The sequence below is a fragment of the Mytilinidion resinicola genome (assembly GCF_010093595.1).
Source record: "Mytilinidion resinicola strain CBS 304.34 unplaced genomic scaffold BDZ99scaffold_8, whole genome shotgun sequence".
Classification (NCBI taxonomy): domain Eukaryota; kingdom Fungi; phylum Ascomycota; class Dothideomycetes; order Mytilinidiales; family Mytilinidiaceae; genus Mytilinidion; species Mytilinidion resinicola.
Window position 1 is genome coordinate 483,282 of NW_022985444.1, and position 17,347 is coordinate 500,628.

General features: G+C 51.5%; 8 protein-coding genes across 8 annotated transcripts; 4 read left to right on the top strand and 4 right to left on the bottom strand.

Annotated features, from left to right (window-relative positions):
- Nucleotides 1-321: 321 nt before the first annotated feature.
- Nucleotides 322-1,359, top strand: BDZ99DRAFT_519417 (uncharacterized protein; the record flags this gene model as incomplete). Its single annotated transcript, XM_033725413.1, has 3 exons — nucleotides 322-374; nucleotides 438-564; nucleotides 619-1,359. 3 exons carry the CDS (start codon nucleotides 322-324, stop codon nucleotides 1,357-1,359), a joined length of 921 nt encoding a protein of 306 aa, XP_033577697.1.
- Nucleotides 1,360-1,667: 308 nt separating this feature from the next.
- Nucleotides 1,668-2,327, bottom strand: BDZ99DRAFT_386378 (uncharacterized protein; the record flags this gene model as incomplete). Its single annotated transcript, XM_033715470.1, has 1 exon — nucleotides 1,668-2,327. The coding sequence occupies one exon, from the start codon at nucleotides 2,325-2,327 to the stop codon at nucleotides 1,668-1,670; it is 660 nt and encodes a 219-aa protein (XP_033577698.1).
- An 820-nt stretch (nucleotides 2,328-3,147) lies between these two features.
- Nucleotides 3,148-4,710, top strand: BDZ99DRAFT_441295 (peroxisomal membrane protein pex16). The gene is made up of 4 exons (XM_033717762.1): nucleotides 3,148-3,353; nucleotides 3,409-3,444; nucleotides 3,503-4,337; nucleotides 4,396-4,710. Exons 1-4 carry the CDS (start codon nucleotides 3,191-3,193, stop codon nucleotides 4,517-4,519), a joined length of 1,158 nt encoding a protein of 385 aa, XP_033577699.1. The 5' UTR covers nucleotides 3,148-3,190; the 3' UTR covers nucleotides 4,520-4,710.
- A 961-nt stretch (nucleotides 4,711-5,671) lies between these two features.
- Nucleotides 5,672-8,392, top strand: BDZ99DRAFT_487582 (uncharacterized protein; the record flags this gene model as incomplete). Its single annotated transcript, XM_033722843.1, has 2 exons — nucleotides 5,672-7,999; nucleotides 8,051-8,392. 2 exons carry the CDS (start codon nucleotides 5,672-5,674, stop codon nucleotides 8,390-8,392), a joined length of 2,670 nt encoding a protein of 889 aa, XP_033577700.1.
- Nucleotides 8,393-8,606: 214 nt separating this feature from the next.
- BDZ99DRAFT_338891 (uncharacterized protein) lies at nucleotides 8,607-9,386 on the bottom strand (the record flags this gene model as incomplete). Its single annotated transcript, XM_033714339.1, has 1 exon — nucleotides 8,607-9,386. A coding segment is annotated over one exon (780 nt), but the record flags the coding sequence as incomplete, so codon positions are not given.
- Nucleotides 9,387-10,249: 863 nt separating this feature from the next.
- BDZ99DRAFT_288057 (uncharacterized protein) lies at nucleotides 10,250-12,374 on the top strand. The gene has a single exon (XM_033714075.1). It carries the CDS (start codon nucleotides 10,431-10,433, stop codon nucleotides 12,342-12,344), a length of 1,914 nt encoding a protein of 637 aa, XP_033577702.1. The 5' UTR covers nucleotides 10,250-10,430; the 3' UTR covers nucleotides 12,345-12,374.
- A 29-nt stretch (nucleotides 12,375-12,403) lies between these two features.
- On the bottom strand, nucleotides 12,404-13,351 carry BDZ99DRAFT_487583 (putative aldo-keto reductase; the record flags this gene model as incomplete). Its single annotated transcript, XM_033722844.1, has 2 exons — nucleotides 12,404-12,796; nucleotides 12,848-13,351. The coding sequence occupies 2 exons, from the start codon at nucleotides 13,349-13,351 to the stop codon at nucleotides 12,404-12,406; spliced, it is 897 nt and encodes a 298-aa protein (XP_033577703.1).
- A 2,422-nt stretch (nucleotides 13,352-15,773) lies between these two features.
- Nucleotides 15,774-17,290, bottom strand: BDZ99DRAFT_288089 (ras-related protein rab-like protein-11B). Its single transcript, XM_033714076.1, has 6 exons — nucleotides 17,072-17,290; nucleotides 16,995-17,007; nucleotides 16,551-16,940; nucleotides 16,401-16,481; nucleotides 15,964-16,206; nucleotides 15,774-15,902 (listed from the first exon to the last, which is right to left on the bottom strand). Exons 1-5 carry the CDS (start codon nucleotides 17,090-17,092, stop codon nucleotides 16,073-16,075), a joined length of 639 nt encoding a protein of 212 aa, XP_033577704.1. The 5' UTR covers nucleotides 17,093-17,290; the 3' UTR covers nucleotides 15,774-15,902; nucleotides 15,964-16,072.
- Between the last annotated feature and the right edge of the window lie 57 nt (nucleotides 17,291-17,347).

The window sequence follows — 17,347 nt, forward strand, 5'->3', positions numbered from 1 at the left end:
CCGGTCTTTGCTGTATGACAGCATATATTGACGTTAGGGCATAGGAAACACTTATCTAATTCTTTCGATATCGAAATTAGGCAGCCAGATGTGCTGCAGTGCCACATTAGAGTGATTGGTGGGCACTTTCAGCCTTTCAAGGTTGCAGCTTGGTAGCCGCCCAGCTGTCTTCGCGCACAACTTTCTTCGCCGCCATGTCATCTCCGCTTCTTGCTTTCCTCCCTCCTTCCACATCAAAAAAGACGCCACTCATGCAATTGTAGGGGTGGTCTCCCAAGTTGAATTTCTCATCGTCGTTGTTTATGCCGTCCGTTAGCCACCATGGATAAAGCACAGAAAAAGTTACAAGATCAGCTTGTTACGTCCTTAGATACGTGAGTCCCCTGCCCGTAGTCCCAACAGAATGAGATCTTCGTATTGAGGCATTCTGCACCTAGTCTCTTCAAATCTGGGGACTATTCCGATTTCAAGATCATTTGTGGGTCTGAGACACATCGCGTCCACAAAGCTATCGTCTTCCCGCAATGCGAATATTTCGCTGCATCTTGCAGATTTGGCGGCAAGGTAAGGGCATGCTCGAAATCTGGTTCCCCTTACTAACGGCTCTCCGACTCACAGGAAGCTGAGAGTGGCGAGATCACTCTGCAAGATGAGCAACCTGAGCATGTCAGGGCTATGGTTTACTACTTTTACCATCTAATATACGTCGTTCCTGGTCCGGCTCCTAGTGCATCGAGTATCAACACGAGAGGCTTCTTTGAGGCATTTCCATCGCCTTTTCAAAATGACATAGCTCCAGCCCAATTTCAGGGGGATGAAGCTCCACAGCGTTCCTACGACGATGAACCGCTAGAGCCCACTCCTCCACCGCCTCTTCTAGCGGAAGAGTTTGGTGATTGGGGGGCTTGGACGACGACCAAGCAAAAAAAGGAAAACGGAGGGAAGATCTCGAAACGCCCAAGCGAAGCCAACCTAGGCCTAGTCTTCCACGCCCACATGTATGCCCTGGCGGACAAATACAACATCGAGGGTCTGAAGCTCATTGCAAAGGTACGATTCACTGGAGACGTGCAAGAGGGTTGGTCGCATGAAGAGTTTCCCGACGCAATACGTATTGTCTACGACACAACACCGGAGATGGACCTCGGTCTTCGAGACGCCATAGTGGATGTTCTGCTGAAGAACTCGTCGCTTCTAGATAAGAAGGAGATAGAGGCAGTCGTGAAAAAAATCGCTGAACTCTCGTATGAGCTCTTGAAGAGATATCACCAGGATTACTCTTGTCATCTTGTAGAAAAAATTACAGATCCAGAGCCACAAGAGCCACGAGAGCCTGGTAGATGGCCTGAAGTATGGTGATGAAGTAGTATGCTGTCTCAAGAGACGTACTAGAGGTAGGATAGATGTACGGAGCACTTCCAAAGAATATGAGATGATAAAGGGAGCGGCACGCACGGTTTATGTATGGATTGGGAAAGCAACAGAATGGTAGACTGCACTCTCTGGCAAGGTTTGATACGGATGCGAACAAATAGTACTACGGGCGCTGGTTTGTTACGACTGTGTACTCAGCATAGCCATTATCTAGAGCCCGACTACGAGTCCCTATTGTTACTTGGACAATATGAATCCCTTCGCGGTCCTCTCATTCCCAACCCTTGAAACCCTCAAAATGCCAACTCTGTCTCTTTCTCCCAAGCCTCCTTGATCATCCTCAGGATCTCTGTCCGCTCCTTTGCCATCTTCGTGCCTGTCTCCGTCTTCATCATATACTCAATCTTCAGCAGTTTCTCGTCATAGTGGTCGATCGAGTTCTGCATCGAACCCGTCCCCTTGGCTCCATGGTATGTGAAGCATCGACCAACTCCCACAGCCCCAATCGCATCCAATCGATCCGCATCTTGGACGATCCGTAGTTCCGGATGCTTCTCGAGCATCGCTTTTGTGATCTCTGGATTCTTCACCTCCTTAGAGTACGAGACCCAGGTGCCGATCTCCTGCACCTTCATCGCAAGTTCGGCGTCGGCGCCTAGTTTGACGAGGGCGTCGGAGATCTCGTTCGGGTTGGGTATGCCGGTGACATACTTATAGTCGCCAACGTCGTGTATTAGGCAGCCGAGAAAGATAGCGGTAGTGTCGAGGGTAGCAGTAAAGGAAGGATTTGTCTCCTTCTCACCGAGGAAAATGCGCAGGCCGTTCGAGGTCACGCGTTGGATGTGCGACCAATCGTGAGATGAGTCGTACGCGGACATGTAGATTTCCACGAACTCTCGAACTTTCGCGAAGAGAGCCTTCTTCTCGGTGGGAATTGGAAGTGCGTTCTCCATTTTGGCGTAAAATGTGATTTAAGCGAACGTGGTGGTTTTTGTGCTGATACGGGGTGGTGTTCCTTCGACAATGAGAGAATGAAGGCGAGGGAGTAGAAATTGAAGGAGGGATTTTATATGTGCTGAATCTGAGTCGCACTCGCAAACGAACGAAGAAGTGAATGTCGAGCGCGTAACGTGGCTTCACGGCGTTATACCAGTGAATATAAAAGCAGATAGCCAGGCAGCCAGGCAATGCTTGGCGCAAGCGGTGAGGTTTTGAAGCTCGGGATTTTGCTGCGCCTTACCCAATACAGTGGGAGAAAGGAGTCATAGCTTGGAATGCGTGCTACAGTGCTTTGTAATTGTCAGGCGGAGATGGCCGAAGGAAAGCGTTCTCTGTCTCCACACGCGCCTTTCTCGTAGATCGCGATTGCGCGACGTCACATGGCCTTCCATGGAGATCAAGGAGTTAATGAAGCCATTATAGAACTCTGTGGTGGTTGTATATCGAAGTAAGATTCTTGGGATATAACTGCAGTCCGGATTGAGTGTGCTTTGGATTGATGATTTGAAGCTGGACTGTGTGAAATCCCAAGGCTCATCAGCAGTGAATTGAGACGAGAACCTCACATTTCTTTACTCATGGAAACGTATGATTCCCACGTGAAGAAGGCCTTGCTGGAGGTTTCAGAAAGAATGAACAATCTCGAGAAGGCAGTCGACATGGACATCGAAGACGGTCGTTGTCAAAGGGGCACTCTCCGCAACCTCGGCACGAGAACGTGACGTGCTTGTATCCCCAGATTCCTGCCAGCCACCTCCGCCCTCGTCTCTGACAACACCGCTCCCATCCCATCGCGCATCCCCGAGGGCTTGATGTGATGGCCATGTACAAACAGGCGAAGCTGGCCACCCAGCGCCTGCCCGACGCCTTATCGCAGCCGCCGGGATGGCTGGGCATGTACGGCGACTTCATCACCAAGAACGCCAGTGCCGTGTCGCAAATCGAGTCTGCGCTGCGCTCGCTGACCTACATCATTCCCGGTATGCGATATTATACGCGCCCTCCACCATTTGCCATGTGCTAAGTGTATCGCAGGACGCTTCAGAGAATCAGAAATCGCATCTGAGTCGCGTACGCCCCCTCCAGCCCTCAACACTATCCGCGCAACAATACTAACGTCCCTTCCCAGTGCACAGCGGCGTCCAACTCCTCTCCCTCTACCATGATTCCCTCCTCGCCAAAGCCATCGCGCGCCTGCCCGGCACCCCGAAGCAGCACCCCTCCCCGCACAACCGCTACACCAAGTTCTGGATCTCCACCTCGCCGACCTACAAGCGCATCGCGCTGCTGCTCCAGATGATCCAGTACACCGAATTGCTCTGGGAAATGGCCGCCAAGCGCCGCGGCGAGAAAGTCCGGTGGCGCGTCGTCGTCGTGCTCGAAGCCGTGAAGGCTCTATGCCGCCTGCTCCTGCTGCGCCTGACGAACTCGCGCCCGCTGCTCAGCCCGCCGCTGCCGCAGCGCGAAGTCGACCCCTCGTCGCTGGAGGAGAGCGCCGCGTCGCCGGACGGGATGGACACGCCGCCGAACGAGAGCGAGGTCGAGGCCGAGAATTGGGCGATGCCGCGGACGGGGCTGAGTCTGCCCAGCTTGCCGGATTCGGGGGATATTTCGAGTTATCTGCTCTCGAAGGTGCTGACGGCGGATGACATCAAGCCGCCGAAGGCGCTGCTGCATCGTGTGAGCGGGAAAGGGGAGTTGGCGGAGTGCCTCTATATTATTCGCCCGGTTGTCTATGCGCTGGCGATGCAGCAGTGGAGAGGCGACCGAAAGACGTGGAAGCCGTGGTTGCTGGGCTTGAGCATCGAGTACGGCGCGCGCCAGCTCGCGAAGAAGGACTTCCAGGAGCGGCTAGCCGGCGGGCTGAGGGGCCTGACTGGTCTTGAAAGGGAAGAGTTGAAGAAGAGGGGGTGGGCGCTTGGGTGGTGGATGATGAGGGGTGCCTTTTATGAGAACATCACGAAGTGCGTATTTATTCAACCTCTGGAGTTTGCTTGCGGAAGCATTGCTAACAAGCATCAGGGCCTGGATCCACTCCATCACTGGCAAACTACGCGGCAAACCCCTCCTCGATATCGTGGGGACCGTCATTGAAGACTACGAGTTCCTGTGGGACCAGTATTACTTCCCGACTGCTACGTTATAGCCTGTTTTCTTAGTCATATACAGTGTTTGGGTCTCGGAACTGATTTTGGCCTTTGAAGCCGGCGTTTTGTATGAGTAAGAGTATGGGAAACGGGTCGAACGTACTGGATCTAGGGCCAGGCTAGTGTGGCAAGGTGCATACAAAGGTTGGGATAGGTAGGTGCATAGGGGTAATATAGTATTCTGCACGCGTCAGCTCTATCTTCTTATCCGAACAGAAGCATCTGTTAAAGCCTAGTATCTCTGCATATACCTCTGAGCAATTTGTCTCCTCCCACTTCCCCGTTAAGTTGGCGCCGTATCCCCTGTTCGTAAGCAAAATTACGCCCGGCTCAACTTCAACTCACCCTCTACTTAGGTCGCACCGCCACAACTCGGGATGCTCACTTTCAACTCACCTTTCTATTCAAACTCCGTTAGCTGGTCTAATAGCACTGCAAGCAGCGCCATCCGTCATTAGTCAATTCTACGCGAAAGATAGTTCTAAAGCAAAACGACCCTGCCAGGAGATAGGACCGAATCTTTACAGACGGCTTCCGAGCTCGTGAACCCAGGAGTTGTTGAGGATGTGACTATACGGCCTGGCGCTTGCATTTTGTGCCTCACGTTGCTGTAATTCTTAGCCCTTCATGAGTCTTGCACTTCTGCACTTCTGCGCTTCTGCTGCATATGCCAAAGCCACTACAAAAATGCAAGGCTGGTCACATTTGCCTGACAGGCTGATTGTCTTTCTTTGCTTATTTTTAGAGATGTCGTGTGAGACGATACCCCGCATTCTGACCCCCATCCTGAGCTGACCGAGTACGCAATTTGCACTTCAAACAACAATGAGCTTACGCTGAAATTCGCCTTGTACACCCATTTACTCTCTATAATACTGTCATGTTGATGAGTCCCATGGTTACTTATCATGGAATCAGGGCGCAGCAACGTTGTTTCTTACTCCTTCGTGAACACTGCCGCCCCTACCGCAGCCAGCTCCAACCATGTGGAACACGCGACGGGGACAACTTCTTTGGAGGCAGAACCCAAAATCGCAAGCGAGCAGATACTATGGGGGCTTTCTGGAGTTGCTGCCGCAACAGGTGGCCATGTTGACGAAGTGGAGCGGATCAAGTCCAGTCTACCGATCAACTTCCATGACAATACTTCCATGACTTTGCGCGAGTGGTGCCATGATCTCGAGAAAGTCCATCTCGATGTCAATATACGGCAGCCTATCAATCTGGCCATTGCCCTCGCGTTCTTAATTCAATCCGGACGAGAGAACATTAGCGTCACTCCGATTGACCTCGATTTTGTGTGGACTTTGATTTACGGCGCTCTAATTTCTGATTCGATTCAATTTAAGGCGAATCGTAGCGCACTAGGCTATCATTCCGTGCCTCTTTGGAGTCATGGGAAGGACGGGAATATCGATGAACTCTTCCGCCTCCACGTTTGGATTCCGGATGACCACGAAAAACGAACCCCAATATCTAACATTCATACGCATCAGGCTTTTGGTCAAGGCTGGATCTTAACAGGTCTAGGTACAGACTATGTTCATGAAATCGAGTCAGCTGATATGAGCACTGCTACTCATACCGAGTTCAACATAGCTTGGAATAAGGACAAATCGGAAGCCAACGACAAAATTACTCAACAGTCCGCGCCCTCCACTATGACGAATACGGGAAGCTTAGTTCGTGCAGTTGCAGGCTCGAGGCGACCGCATTCCCGAGGGATGAGTTACACCGTTCCGGCCGGAAAATATCATAGCTTGGACGTCGGTCCTGACGAGTTGCACGCCACCCTCTTCTTCTTCGACTCCCGCCGTGGCTTTCAAGTGGATGCCCCAGCATTAGGTCCAATTCATGGGTCGAGCCTCATTTTGCCTCGTACTGCTCCAGGCGTGATGGCGGCTCAACTTGCAAAGACTGTGGACTGCTTACGTCAGTGGGAAGTACTCTCTGCACTGGGGAAGCTGCACGTCCGCAACGCTGAGTGGGAAGAAGGTTTACGCGCACTCCGAAAGGCTGAGCGCCTTTGCATCATTCTTGATGGAGAATCACATTCTCCCCTCAAACATGCTCCACGCTATAAATGGGCCGTTCAAGGAGAAATTGGACACGCGTATCGAATGCTTGGACGAAACAGTGACGCGATTGAACTTTTAGACACTGCCATCAAACAAATGCCACCAAACCTTCAGCGTATCGAGCTCATGGGAGAATTGTCAGTGGTATACCGACACTTGAATAGGTTGGAAGCTTCGAAGCACTGCAGTGCAGACGCATACAAGACTGCCAAACAACTTCTTTCGGCAGAAGCGACTCAAGATCCTGGAGCAAAGTTGAAATTGGAGAAAGAGATGTGCCGCGCGATTGGCGATTGGGGAATGGTCAATTATCAGCTTTACCTAGACACCAGAGACTCGGACTTGTTGGATCTTGCAATGAATCAGATGACAGAAAGAATCGACATTGCTCGACGCGTGAAAGCGGCTCCCGAATTGGAGTCGCTCAACGGGGAAGAGCAAGAGGAGCTAAGGGAATACTGTTCACAGCGAGAAGCGATCGCCCTTGCCCGCTTATCGCTATGTTTCGCGGAGAAGGGAGAGCTTGATAAAGCCGTCACCGCAGCGCGTCAAGCTCTTGACATTCAACGTAATACTCAGAGCGATCCCACCAAGATTGCTTTCTCAAGATACTTTTACGGTCGGGCCTTACTTCGTTCCGGTCGAAAAGAAGAAGCAAAGATTGAATTCAATCCGCCCAATACATGTACGCCCACAATCGCCCTTTGCAAAGAGTCTTCCGACGAACATCGTAGTTACATACGCGAAATGATTGCGGCAGGCGCCGACATGGAACTCAGAGATGAGCAAGGTTACTCTGCGTTAGAATGTGCAGTATATTGTGGCGATATTGCCACACAACTTGTAATCGAGGAAGGCCTGCGGAAGAAGTTCCTCGAAGAAACAGACCATGCCCAAAGTGATGCTACAAGTAACAAAAGCACGAGTCTGCTCCTCACACCTGAAGAAAGACTAGATCGTCTACGCTACGAGGCGCATGTTCGGAAAGGGTATAGGCAGCTCGTCCAAGATACATTGCGACCAGTCTTACTACAAGCACAGGGCAGCTCTGGCCTGGATCAGCTTCGAACCGAATATGCGAACGCGCTCAAGGATGTGAACAAGGAAAAGCTTCTATTCGACAGCTTTAAAGTCGTGTACTATTCAGACTTCATCAGGGCCAGGAGGATTCCTAAATATGGCGATGGCTTCACAAAAGAAATCATCTCCAACGCCGGTGGCGTTAGTGTGGGCGAGTTCATCATATTCTTCTCATACAGATGGATTGGCAGTCTTCTAGGGCAACCTGGCGCTTCACCGGACGACGATAATAATACTCAATATCAGCGTATGGTCCGCGCGCTGAATGAGTTCCTTCAGGCTCGTCCTCACATTGACCAAAAGAAGCTATGCGTTTGGATAGTAAGTCCTGGGGCAAATTTCGCAATGTTACCTCCTGCTTACTATTTGTAGGACTATGCTTGCGTTGATCAAAGTATCGGCGATTTGCAGGCGGCTGGTATTGTTTCACTGCCCCTGAAACTCGCACAGTGCAGTGCTATGATCAGCCTTACTGACGACCACTACTATGAGCGGTCATGGTGCTGTATCGAGGTAATGATGATGCAGACGCTACGGAGATCATACAAGTTTCACATGTGGTTCGAGGATGCACACGATGAAGTCAGCGGAACACGAGTCTTTCGGGAAGCTCCAGTAGATCTGGAGATCAACATGGCCGAGAAGAAAGTTACCTTTGAACATGATCGGCCAACATTGCTGTTTCTAGAACGTCAAACCAAACTGCTGGAGTAATTTGAAGGCATCCGCTCATTCATAGCGATGCAAATAACTACATTGGATTGTGGAGACCTCATTTTCTACCTGCTTCGTTATTGAAAGAAATGCATTCATCATTCATTGACGATGTCCAATAATCCTTGCGCGTAACATTTCCAGATCCGTGTTTTGGCACATATGGTGCATCTGGATCGGATGGAGTTTGAGTCAGATTGATGTTCTGATTGAAGTCAAGATAGTTGAAATCGCTCTCCACGAAATCTGCTGTGCCTAAGCAATCGATGTGCTCCCACGTCTCCAAGCACTTCCGGGCTTCTGATGGAAGCCTCAGCCGCATGTGCGACCCAAACCATCGGGGACTGTACATGAATCCTAGGATAATCCGTGGCACATCGGTAGAGTTTTCCCTTCCTGCGTGCCAACACCGGAGATCGCGAATGCACAGTGAGCCCTTTGAAATTGCAGGTTGGATGGGGGGACATATCGCAGCTCGGGCAGTAAAAGTTTCTTGCTTAATCCATCCTGTGTCTAGCGAACTGTGATTCTCCTTATTGTAGCCTTCATGGGTTCCTACCCAGAATTCCGTGGCGCCGTTGCGAGAGTCCACATCCTGGAGGTAGACGCCAACCTCCAGGAATACTGGAAAGTCGAAATGAGTACAGTAGTAATCACTATGAACCGCTTGACGACCCTTCATCCTCGGTAAGGCGATGTTAGACGTAGCAAAGGAAAGTTGGGGTCTCGGCCCAACAATATGCTCTAGTATATTGACAGCAAGACGGTTTGCCCATATTTCTTCGTGGAGATATTCTGGGAGTAGAGGAGGTGTTTGGGACATATTTCCAGAGCATCTGCCTTGATTCCAGTGAACATTTGGAGACGTGCGATGTTTGCGAAAGTCTTGGAGCATCCTTTGATGGACATGGTCTATGACCCCATGCCCGACAGCATCCTCTAGAATAACAAATCCATTCCTGTGAAACTCTTCAACACCGCTCTGAATATTCTGGCGGCTGAGCTGTGCGATGACTCGCTCCTTTTTCGAAACGCGGATTCGATTGAGTTCTAGACTGGACCGGCCTTTGGGGATGCAGCACTGGATCGACCTCTGGACGCTTGGAAACATATCGCGGAGAATGTAGAAAGACAGCTGTGCTGTTGAATGCTGCGCAGCCGAAAACTGGCTTTGGCTTCGACCTCCGATGTCGTTCTTGATCGGCAGGCATGAACTTCATTGATGGAAAGGATGTTGTTCATGTCGACAACATCGCGAAAGGACGCTGAGACTCAGAAAGACCAAGTTGCTTTATGCATGCATCTTGAAGGCTCCGCCCCAATCTCCTCAATCAGACGGGGGCTGAGAGCCTGGCTGCGCCTCCAACATCACGCGCAGGCAGCAATGTGTCACTGGCAAAAATGCCGTCCAACCTCGTTCCCAGGAATTGCCTTGCAGCCATGTGGTGTTGTTGTGTTGTTATAGAATGATTAAACCCGGGCGTGGATTAAAGAACGGTCCCAACATACTAAAGTTGCGCCTGTTTCTCTCAGACGTTTCGCACAAGATGTGATGGGTTGCAGGGGGTGCAGTCGGTGCTGAGTTGTGCAGCCATATTCCAGATTCCTCTGCGGAGCGGCCGAGTCAACCTTGGAACTGAAATAAGTAAAATCTAGCGGTACATACTTCGTAGATCGCCACGGCTGTGATCAGCTGACAAAATCAGGCGGGTCGCAAGGTTGCCACAATGGGGCTTTTGGGTAACCCCCCCTGCCCCGCAGTAGCTGCCCACCAGGCCACCCTAGCGAAGGGCAGTTTCTAGGAGCTTTATGCAGCTGTGACCCTTGTGGTCGCCAACCTCAATACTTCGCCATCTCCATCTTCATCGATTCTCGCGCCAGGAATGAAGACAAGACGACCTTTGTCTATTTCCACCTCTAGAATATCAAAGAATCATCTTCTGCGCCGTTCTGGTTTGTCGCCAAACTTGCGTTCCTCTGGGGATGTGCCAGGCCGTTGGACTAAACGAAGCGATCATCCTTTGGATCTCGGCTCACTATGGCAGAGCTATCATGGGACACACCATACCTCCATGGAATAGGGAAAGAGGAGGAGACATTATTCGATTCTGTAATCCATGATCCTCATGCCACAATGACAATATATCTGGGAGACTCGAAGATCGATTACCCGCCAGACAAATTCTTGCAAGCATGCTGGACAACTGGCCTCGAAACACCTTGTTCCATCTGCAACGGCGACTTTAACATAGCTATAGCACCTCCCGTACGGCTTCTGAGTTTGGCCGGAGACTTCCAAGCAACCGATCCTTTAACGAGAGTCCTCCCTCCATTAACTATCACAAATTATCATCTAAAGTGTTTGAAATCCAGTTGTCTCAGATACTTTCCCGTTTCCCACGCATGGCATCAGTCTATCGCCAAAGCCTACGCGCTTCGTGTCTCCAGTCCTAGCGCTGCTCAAGCATGCTATGAAGTTCCCATTCGGACGCTGCTGGCAGTCATCCAGCGCTTCGGGTCTGACGTGCACCTCTGGCACGACTATATCAGCATCCCCCAGTGGCAGGATGAATTCCGAGGAACCGCCATTCTACCCCAAATATTCGACATCTTCAAGGAAAGCGGGTGTGCAATAATGCATGTGGGACTTCACCCGCCTGTTGAAATGATGGAGACACCCACCTTTGAAACCCTCATCGAGAATGAGTCTGGCTTGAAGCACTTCTTCAATGCACACTGGTTCAGTCGCATGTGGCCGATGATTGAATTTGACCGGGCTGGAGAGGCGTATATCATGAGCAGCAAGTACGAGATAATGCCGTGCAAATTCTCTTCGTTTGTGAAGGGGATAATGCAAATATATGGCACCAACCACCCACGACGCCCACGGTCAGCGTTGAAATGGATCGAAGAGCTGCCTCTTTTCGTCAGGGAAAGACAAAAGAACAAATGCCTTGGATATGTCTTCGAAATGATATCTGATCGAGGCTGTCGCTCATTTCGCGACAAATTCATCGGTGCATCTGAGCTACTCGAAGTTCCCGGATACCCGACGTTGCTACCGTCAATTTCCAAGGATGCTTGTCTTTGGATTTCAGAAAGACGGTTGGAATGCAGTGATTACAGTCCATTACTGCTACGTCCGTCCATAGAGCTGAAGTACGGAAAGGCCCGATGGCTCAAGGGCCACACTTCGATGACTACGAATATGTGGGGCTTGGGAGTTCAGACACAGCCGGCTCGTGTGGCGCCGCGACTTCAAGACCATGCTATACAACTGGAGTTGGAGCTCGCTGGGAATATAGCAGATATGTTCTCGTGGGAATGGCGAGCAGAAGACAAGCGCGCCGGTTTTTCCGAGGTGCTTCCATACCTTATCAAGCTGGCTGGGGGATCTGCGGCAGGATTTATCGAAAGTCTAGAATGCATCTATCCGTCTCAGTTCTTCTGGACAGAGAGTACTGACAATAGCTATCAATTTCCAGCCTTACAATATCAAGTACCTCCGCCAAAGATGGTACACTCCACGCTTGAGAACCACCTCGAGCGATACATCGACGCGGTCAGCAGAAATGATATCACCGAACTCACATTATTGTGTGATGCCATCATTTCGTTGCTCGGACTATCAACGTCACCACCGATATCAAATTCCGGGCCATTTGCGGACATCAGACGCCTCCAATTGTACAGTCGACTGTGTGATTCATCAGAGTGTACCTTCATTTTTGTTTCTTGTCCAAGCTGTGACAAGAGATCGGCATTCAGAGCCACCACTTGGCAGAACCCCACGACTCAAGCCCAACTCTTTTTCATTCCAGGGTTGGCATACCAGTACTCGGTTCCTAATGGAATGGGAATTATTGTGGAGAACGAAGAAATCCTTGGGCGAGTGCGCTTTGGCGTTCCAGCCTGCAATTGTAACCATTCTGCTGCAGTAAAACTGTCTTGAGCTTTACGTGAGCGGGAAATTGACAGTATGGACGCAGCTCCAGCTGCAAATGATCAGTGTTACTCCTCGGCCGTATTTATCAACCATGGAACTGGCGGGCTGTTAATTTTCGGCATTTGAATTCTCTCCAAGCACATACGTATAGATCCCTCCATCTTCTTATCCCACGAATCCAACATTTTCATATCATCTCTAGAGATGGTGAAATTTTCCACTTGCAAATTGGCGTGGAGATGAGCGAGGCTTGTCGATTTCACGATTGGTGTCCATGCCTTTTGAAGGCTGTACCGAATGAGAACTTGGGCGGTCGATTTGTTGTATTTGGTTGCCAATGCACAAAGTTCGGGATGCGATGAGTGGCTGTTCCGAGCAATTGCACTATAAGCCTGAATACCAATTCCTTGATCTCTGCAAAAGCTTTCAAGTTTGCGCTGCTGGCACCATGGATGGAGCTTTGCATATCCGTTAGCCTTCGGACCTTTGGTAGAACTGTGACTAAATACCTCTAGTTGATTGACTCTTGGTGGATAAATCTTCGCAAACTGCCGTAGTTCCAAGATGTGCTCCGCTGTGTAGTTGCAAACACCAATGCTTTTGATGCTGCCTTCCTCAACCAGATCCTCCAGGGCCTGCCAGGTTACACGCCGGGAATCTGCTGCCGTATCGTCTGCACTATCGCCAGGTTGATGGATGAGGAATAGATCTACGTAAGACAGTCCTAGTCTGTCAATAGAGGCTCGCGCAGAGTCTGATGCTTCCTTGACGCTGCGCGGATTTTTCTTAAATCCACTAGAGATCTTGTTTATCACAAAGATGTTTTCGCGAGGTATCAACGAGTTTCGGACGGCTTGCCCGATTTCTTCTTCATTTTGGTATGCTTGAGCGGAATCAATCATGCGATAGCCAGCTACGAGGCCTTGCTGGATATAGTTTATACATTCGACTCCGCGAACTTTCTCGGTCCCCAGTGCTATGGATATACCCCGCTTGGTAAGCTTTAAGGCCATTGGTGTGCGCTTCAATTTTCAGTACCTCCATTGCGGCGGAATAGGAGTAGACTTACCGAGAGATCGGCGTAGGAAGAGGGTAAAAAGGTACCTTTGTAAAGGAGAAAAGAGGAGTAATCCAAGGTGCAGCGGCCAAAACAACACGGCGCTAGAAGTGCAGGGCGAGATATTTCCGCCCCACGGACACCCCTCGGCGTTCGCCTTACGGAGCGAAGCAGAGGAGTCCTGCTTAAACGGGCCACGCAGCAGGCATAGAATCGCATTAAATAGAACTCGCCCAATTTGTATAAGAGAACTACCCCCTTTTTATATAATATAATATCCCGGTCAACTTACAGTCGCTTTCTAAAGTAATCGTGTCATTTTTCTTCGTACATTTAGGCATTATGCTAGGCATAGCAGGGTGCTTAGTAGATGTGTATATCCTTCTCGGTCTGCTAACTGCACCCTTACGCATGTGGCATAGAGGGGCTGCGCTGCAGATGTATTCTTCCCAGGTGTACATGCAAATAGCTTTCTTGGTTCCTTTCTAATTTGACAGCTGCACTTAGAGCATATCATCACGTCCGGTGACCTAGCGCGGGAACTGAGTCGACCTCGGCAAGCCACCTTTTCTGGGCTAATGGTGAACACGCCTGGAGATTGATTGGCTAGGAGGTTGCTATTCCCCATTACAGGCGTCCAGAATACGGTAATTTTGTGGCTTGACTTTAGCGCTGCTTCACCGGACATGAGCATATGCTGTATATGCTGGAAGCATCGTGCAGAGGGGCTATGCTGCATATACATCTACGTTATTGCAGCACACGAGAAATCGGCTCGCGCCTTTCGCTCCCACACTCACAGCTAGCAAACTATGAGCCACACATAACGTACCACAAGGCTGAAGGACGGAGACGCACAGTTAGACATTCAGCAAAGCCCAGATCCACAACCCATCCCATTCGCCTTCGCGAACCAGCTTTCACCTCTCCCACTTCTCTCACTCTCTCACCGGAGCACTGGCAAACGCCTCGGTCTGCCTCTTCCCTAACGAGATCCCCACCGGCAACGACGTTAGCCCGCTCAAACACGCCCCTTGCGACCCTACAGCGCCCGCAAGCAAAACTCCGCTATAGCTCCCACGACGTCGTCCATCGAGGCGCGTATACGGACCGGAGTTGTGGGGGGGGGGGGGGGGGGGGGGGGGGGGGGGGGGGTGGACTCCTGCCCGCAGATATGCACAGACAACGGCTCTGGACTGAACGCAGGTGCGTGTACTACATGACCCCAATTTACCTTCCCAGAACATCAACTTTTTGTACATTAAACCAACCCCGCGCAACTGTCCCAACGCCAACAGGCCGCTTTGCCAAACCCGCTCGTACCGCGCCGACAAACTAGCCAATTCGTGTGCGGGTAGCAAATGACCGGTGCAGCACACCTCGTCGCTCACGTTCGCGCACAACGTCGGCGCCCTATCGTGCAGGTTAACATCGCCCGGGAACGGTACCCAAAGTCGGGGTTTCCGGCTCGCCCTCGCTGTCGCTGTCGCTGTCGTCGTAGTCGTCGGCGGCGGCGACCAGTCAGCCGTCTGCCTCGCCAGCCGTGAAGTGCGCCCGACTGTCACTGTGACTCGAGCTCTACAACGACCGTGGGCGTTGCGCTGGGCGGTCCGCTCGGCGTGCCTGCTGCTCTCTGCGATCTTGTGGGCGCGTTGGGAGCGGCGGCGGCGGCGGAGGACGACGCGCCGCGTGAAGCCCCGTTGCTGGCACGGGGTTTGTCCAGGGGGGACACCCGTATGTCTATGCACAAATTCCGTTAGCTGACATGGGCGAGCCAGCGGAGGATGCTGGAGGTTCCTGGAATTTAGTTCCGGTGGCTGTTCTGTGTGGAGTAGGGAACGTCTAAGTGGTGTTATTTGGGAAAGACAAGGGACTGTGGATTGATAAGTCCGGTTTTTAGATATAAAGATGAGGTGGGGTGGTGCGTATCCCGAGTAGTCCTACGCATGGGGTGGGCCGAATCTGGAATATCCCGCATCTTAGATTCGGGAGGTTTGCTTTAGTCATGGCCCAATTCAAAACCCTTGTATGAAAGCGGGAACGAACTCTGGGGGGATCAGGTTTGAGGTAAGAGAATACTGCGTACATGGTACTCACGTGTTTGAAGTCGTTCGATGCTTTTGTAAATATAAAACAGCATTCACAGTAACTACTTTGAATAATCCGTATGATCGGACCACTCTACACGGCGTAACCTGTTCAATAGCAGTTTAAGCAGTGATTAATGAAGGAATTCTTTAGCTGCTCATTGTATCATGATCATACAGCCAAGCCAAAATTACTCGTAGCCCAGACAGACACCAGCATGCATTCCGGGAAGCCACCCCTGCCTCCATCAAGCAGATACAAGGAACTACGTAGAAGAAGCAACAAAAGGAAAAAACAATGATGGCCAGGAGTTTCTCTCAGACGCCAACCTTCGCATGAATGACACATTGCATTGAGAAGTGAAGTACGTGGTAGAGAAGATGGGGCGGGTGTTGAGAACGAGAAAGGTAGTTATGCCAAGAGAGACGTGAGTGAAACGTCATGCCTCAACCGCTGCTGCCGTTACTCACTTGCTCGTACCACTTGTTATACCATTTCCGTTAAGCAGAGTACAGTCATTTCGTATGAAAGGGGGATCGACTTGGTGGTGGGCAAGATGCTGGAGCGTCGTGTAGGAGGCGACGGCACTCTAGCAGCATTTGCCTTGCTTCGACTCGCTATCTGGTGACTTGCTGATTTCGAGGACCTTGCGGTCGCCGCCGAGAACGTTCTGTCCACCCTCGCCTTGGTCTAGGACTTTGCTGGAGACAATTCGGTATATTTCTGGTATGGTCAGCATTGTTCTAAATTACGTATACGGACCGCAAGGCAGCCAATTTTGACCTGCTTAGCGGCGGTCATCGACACTGAGCCGCGAGGACTCCTAGGCACCAGTGTATTTCTCGAAACCCGCCAGCAGAGCAGTTTATCATACGAGGGAGGAGCCTGAATGGTAGAGAATATCAGTTGAGGCATACCAGTGAGGATGTTCTGGAAAGCAAGCTCGACGTTGCTGGCGTCCAAGGCAGACGTCTCGATAAAAGAGAGGTTGTTCTCGCCTGCGTAGACAGCATTAGCATTCATGCTGCAAGGCCATAACAATGTGGCTCATTCGGCAGGACACATACTCGCAAACTGCTTCGCCTCCTCCGTTGGGACAGCCCTGAGGTGCCGCAGATCGCTCTTGTTCCCCACCAACATGATGACAATATTCGAGTCGGCATGGTCGCGAAGCTCCTTCAGCCATCGGGTGACGTTCTCGTAGGTCTGGTGCTTGCTGATGTCGTAGACGAGGAGAGCGCCCACAGCGCCTCGGTAGTACGCAGAGGTGATGGCCCGGTAGCGCTCCTGGCCAGCGGTGTCCCAGATCTGGGCCTTGATGGTTTTGGCATCGACCTGGATTGAGCGCGTGGCGAACTCAACGCCGATGGTGGACTTGGAGTCGAGGTTGAACTCGTTGCGGGTGAAACGGCTCAGGAGGTTGGATTTACCAACTCCGGAGTCTCCAATGAGCACAACTGTTCGCTGGGTGTGAGCAGGACGTCAGGAAGCAGACCGCCGGCGGCGTATACCTTTGAATAGGAACTGCAGCGCACAGCAGGTCAGCACACGATCGGAGCACGCGAAGGCTTTGTGGTGGAGATCTTACATCGTACTCGTCGTTCGCCATAGTTGCGGTGGGCAGGCGGCCGGGTGAGCAGAGGGGTTCGAGGAGCGGTGATGCTTCGCGAGCGGTGCGGGAGTGCCCAAGGGACTGCGGCGGGCGGGTGCGGCGAGGGAGCTGTACGGGACGGGGGCGTGGTGAGCGTGGGAGAGGACGGGGCAGGATCTGGATGCCTTCGCGGTCGGGCCAGACGTGGGATAAAGCGGCTGTCTGTGGTGTCGTGAAAGCTGGCGTCGAGACCCCAGGTGCCTGGCCCGTGCG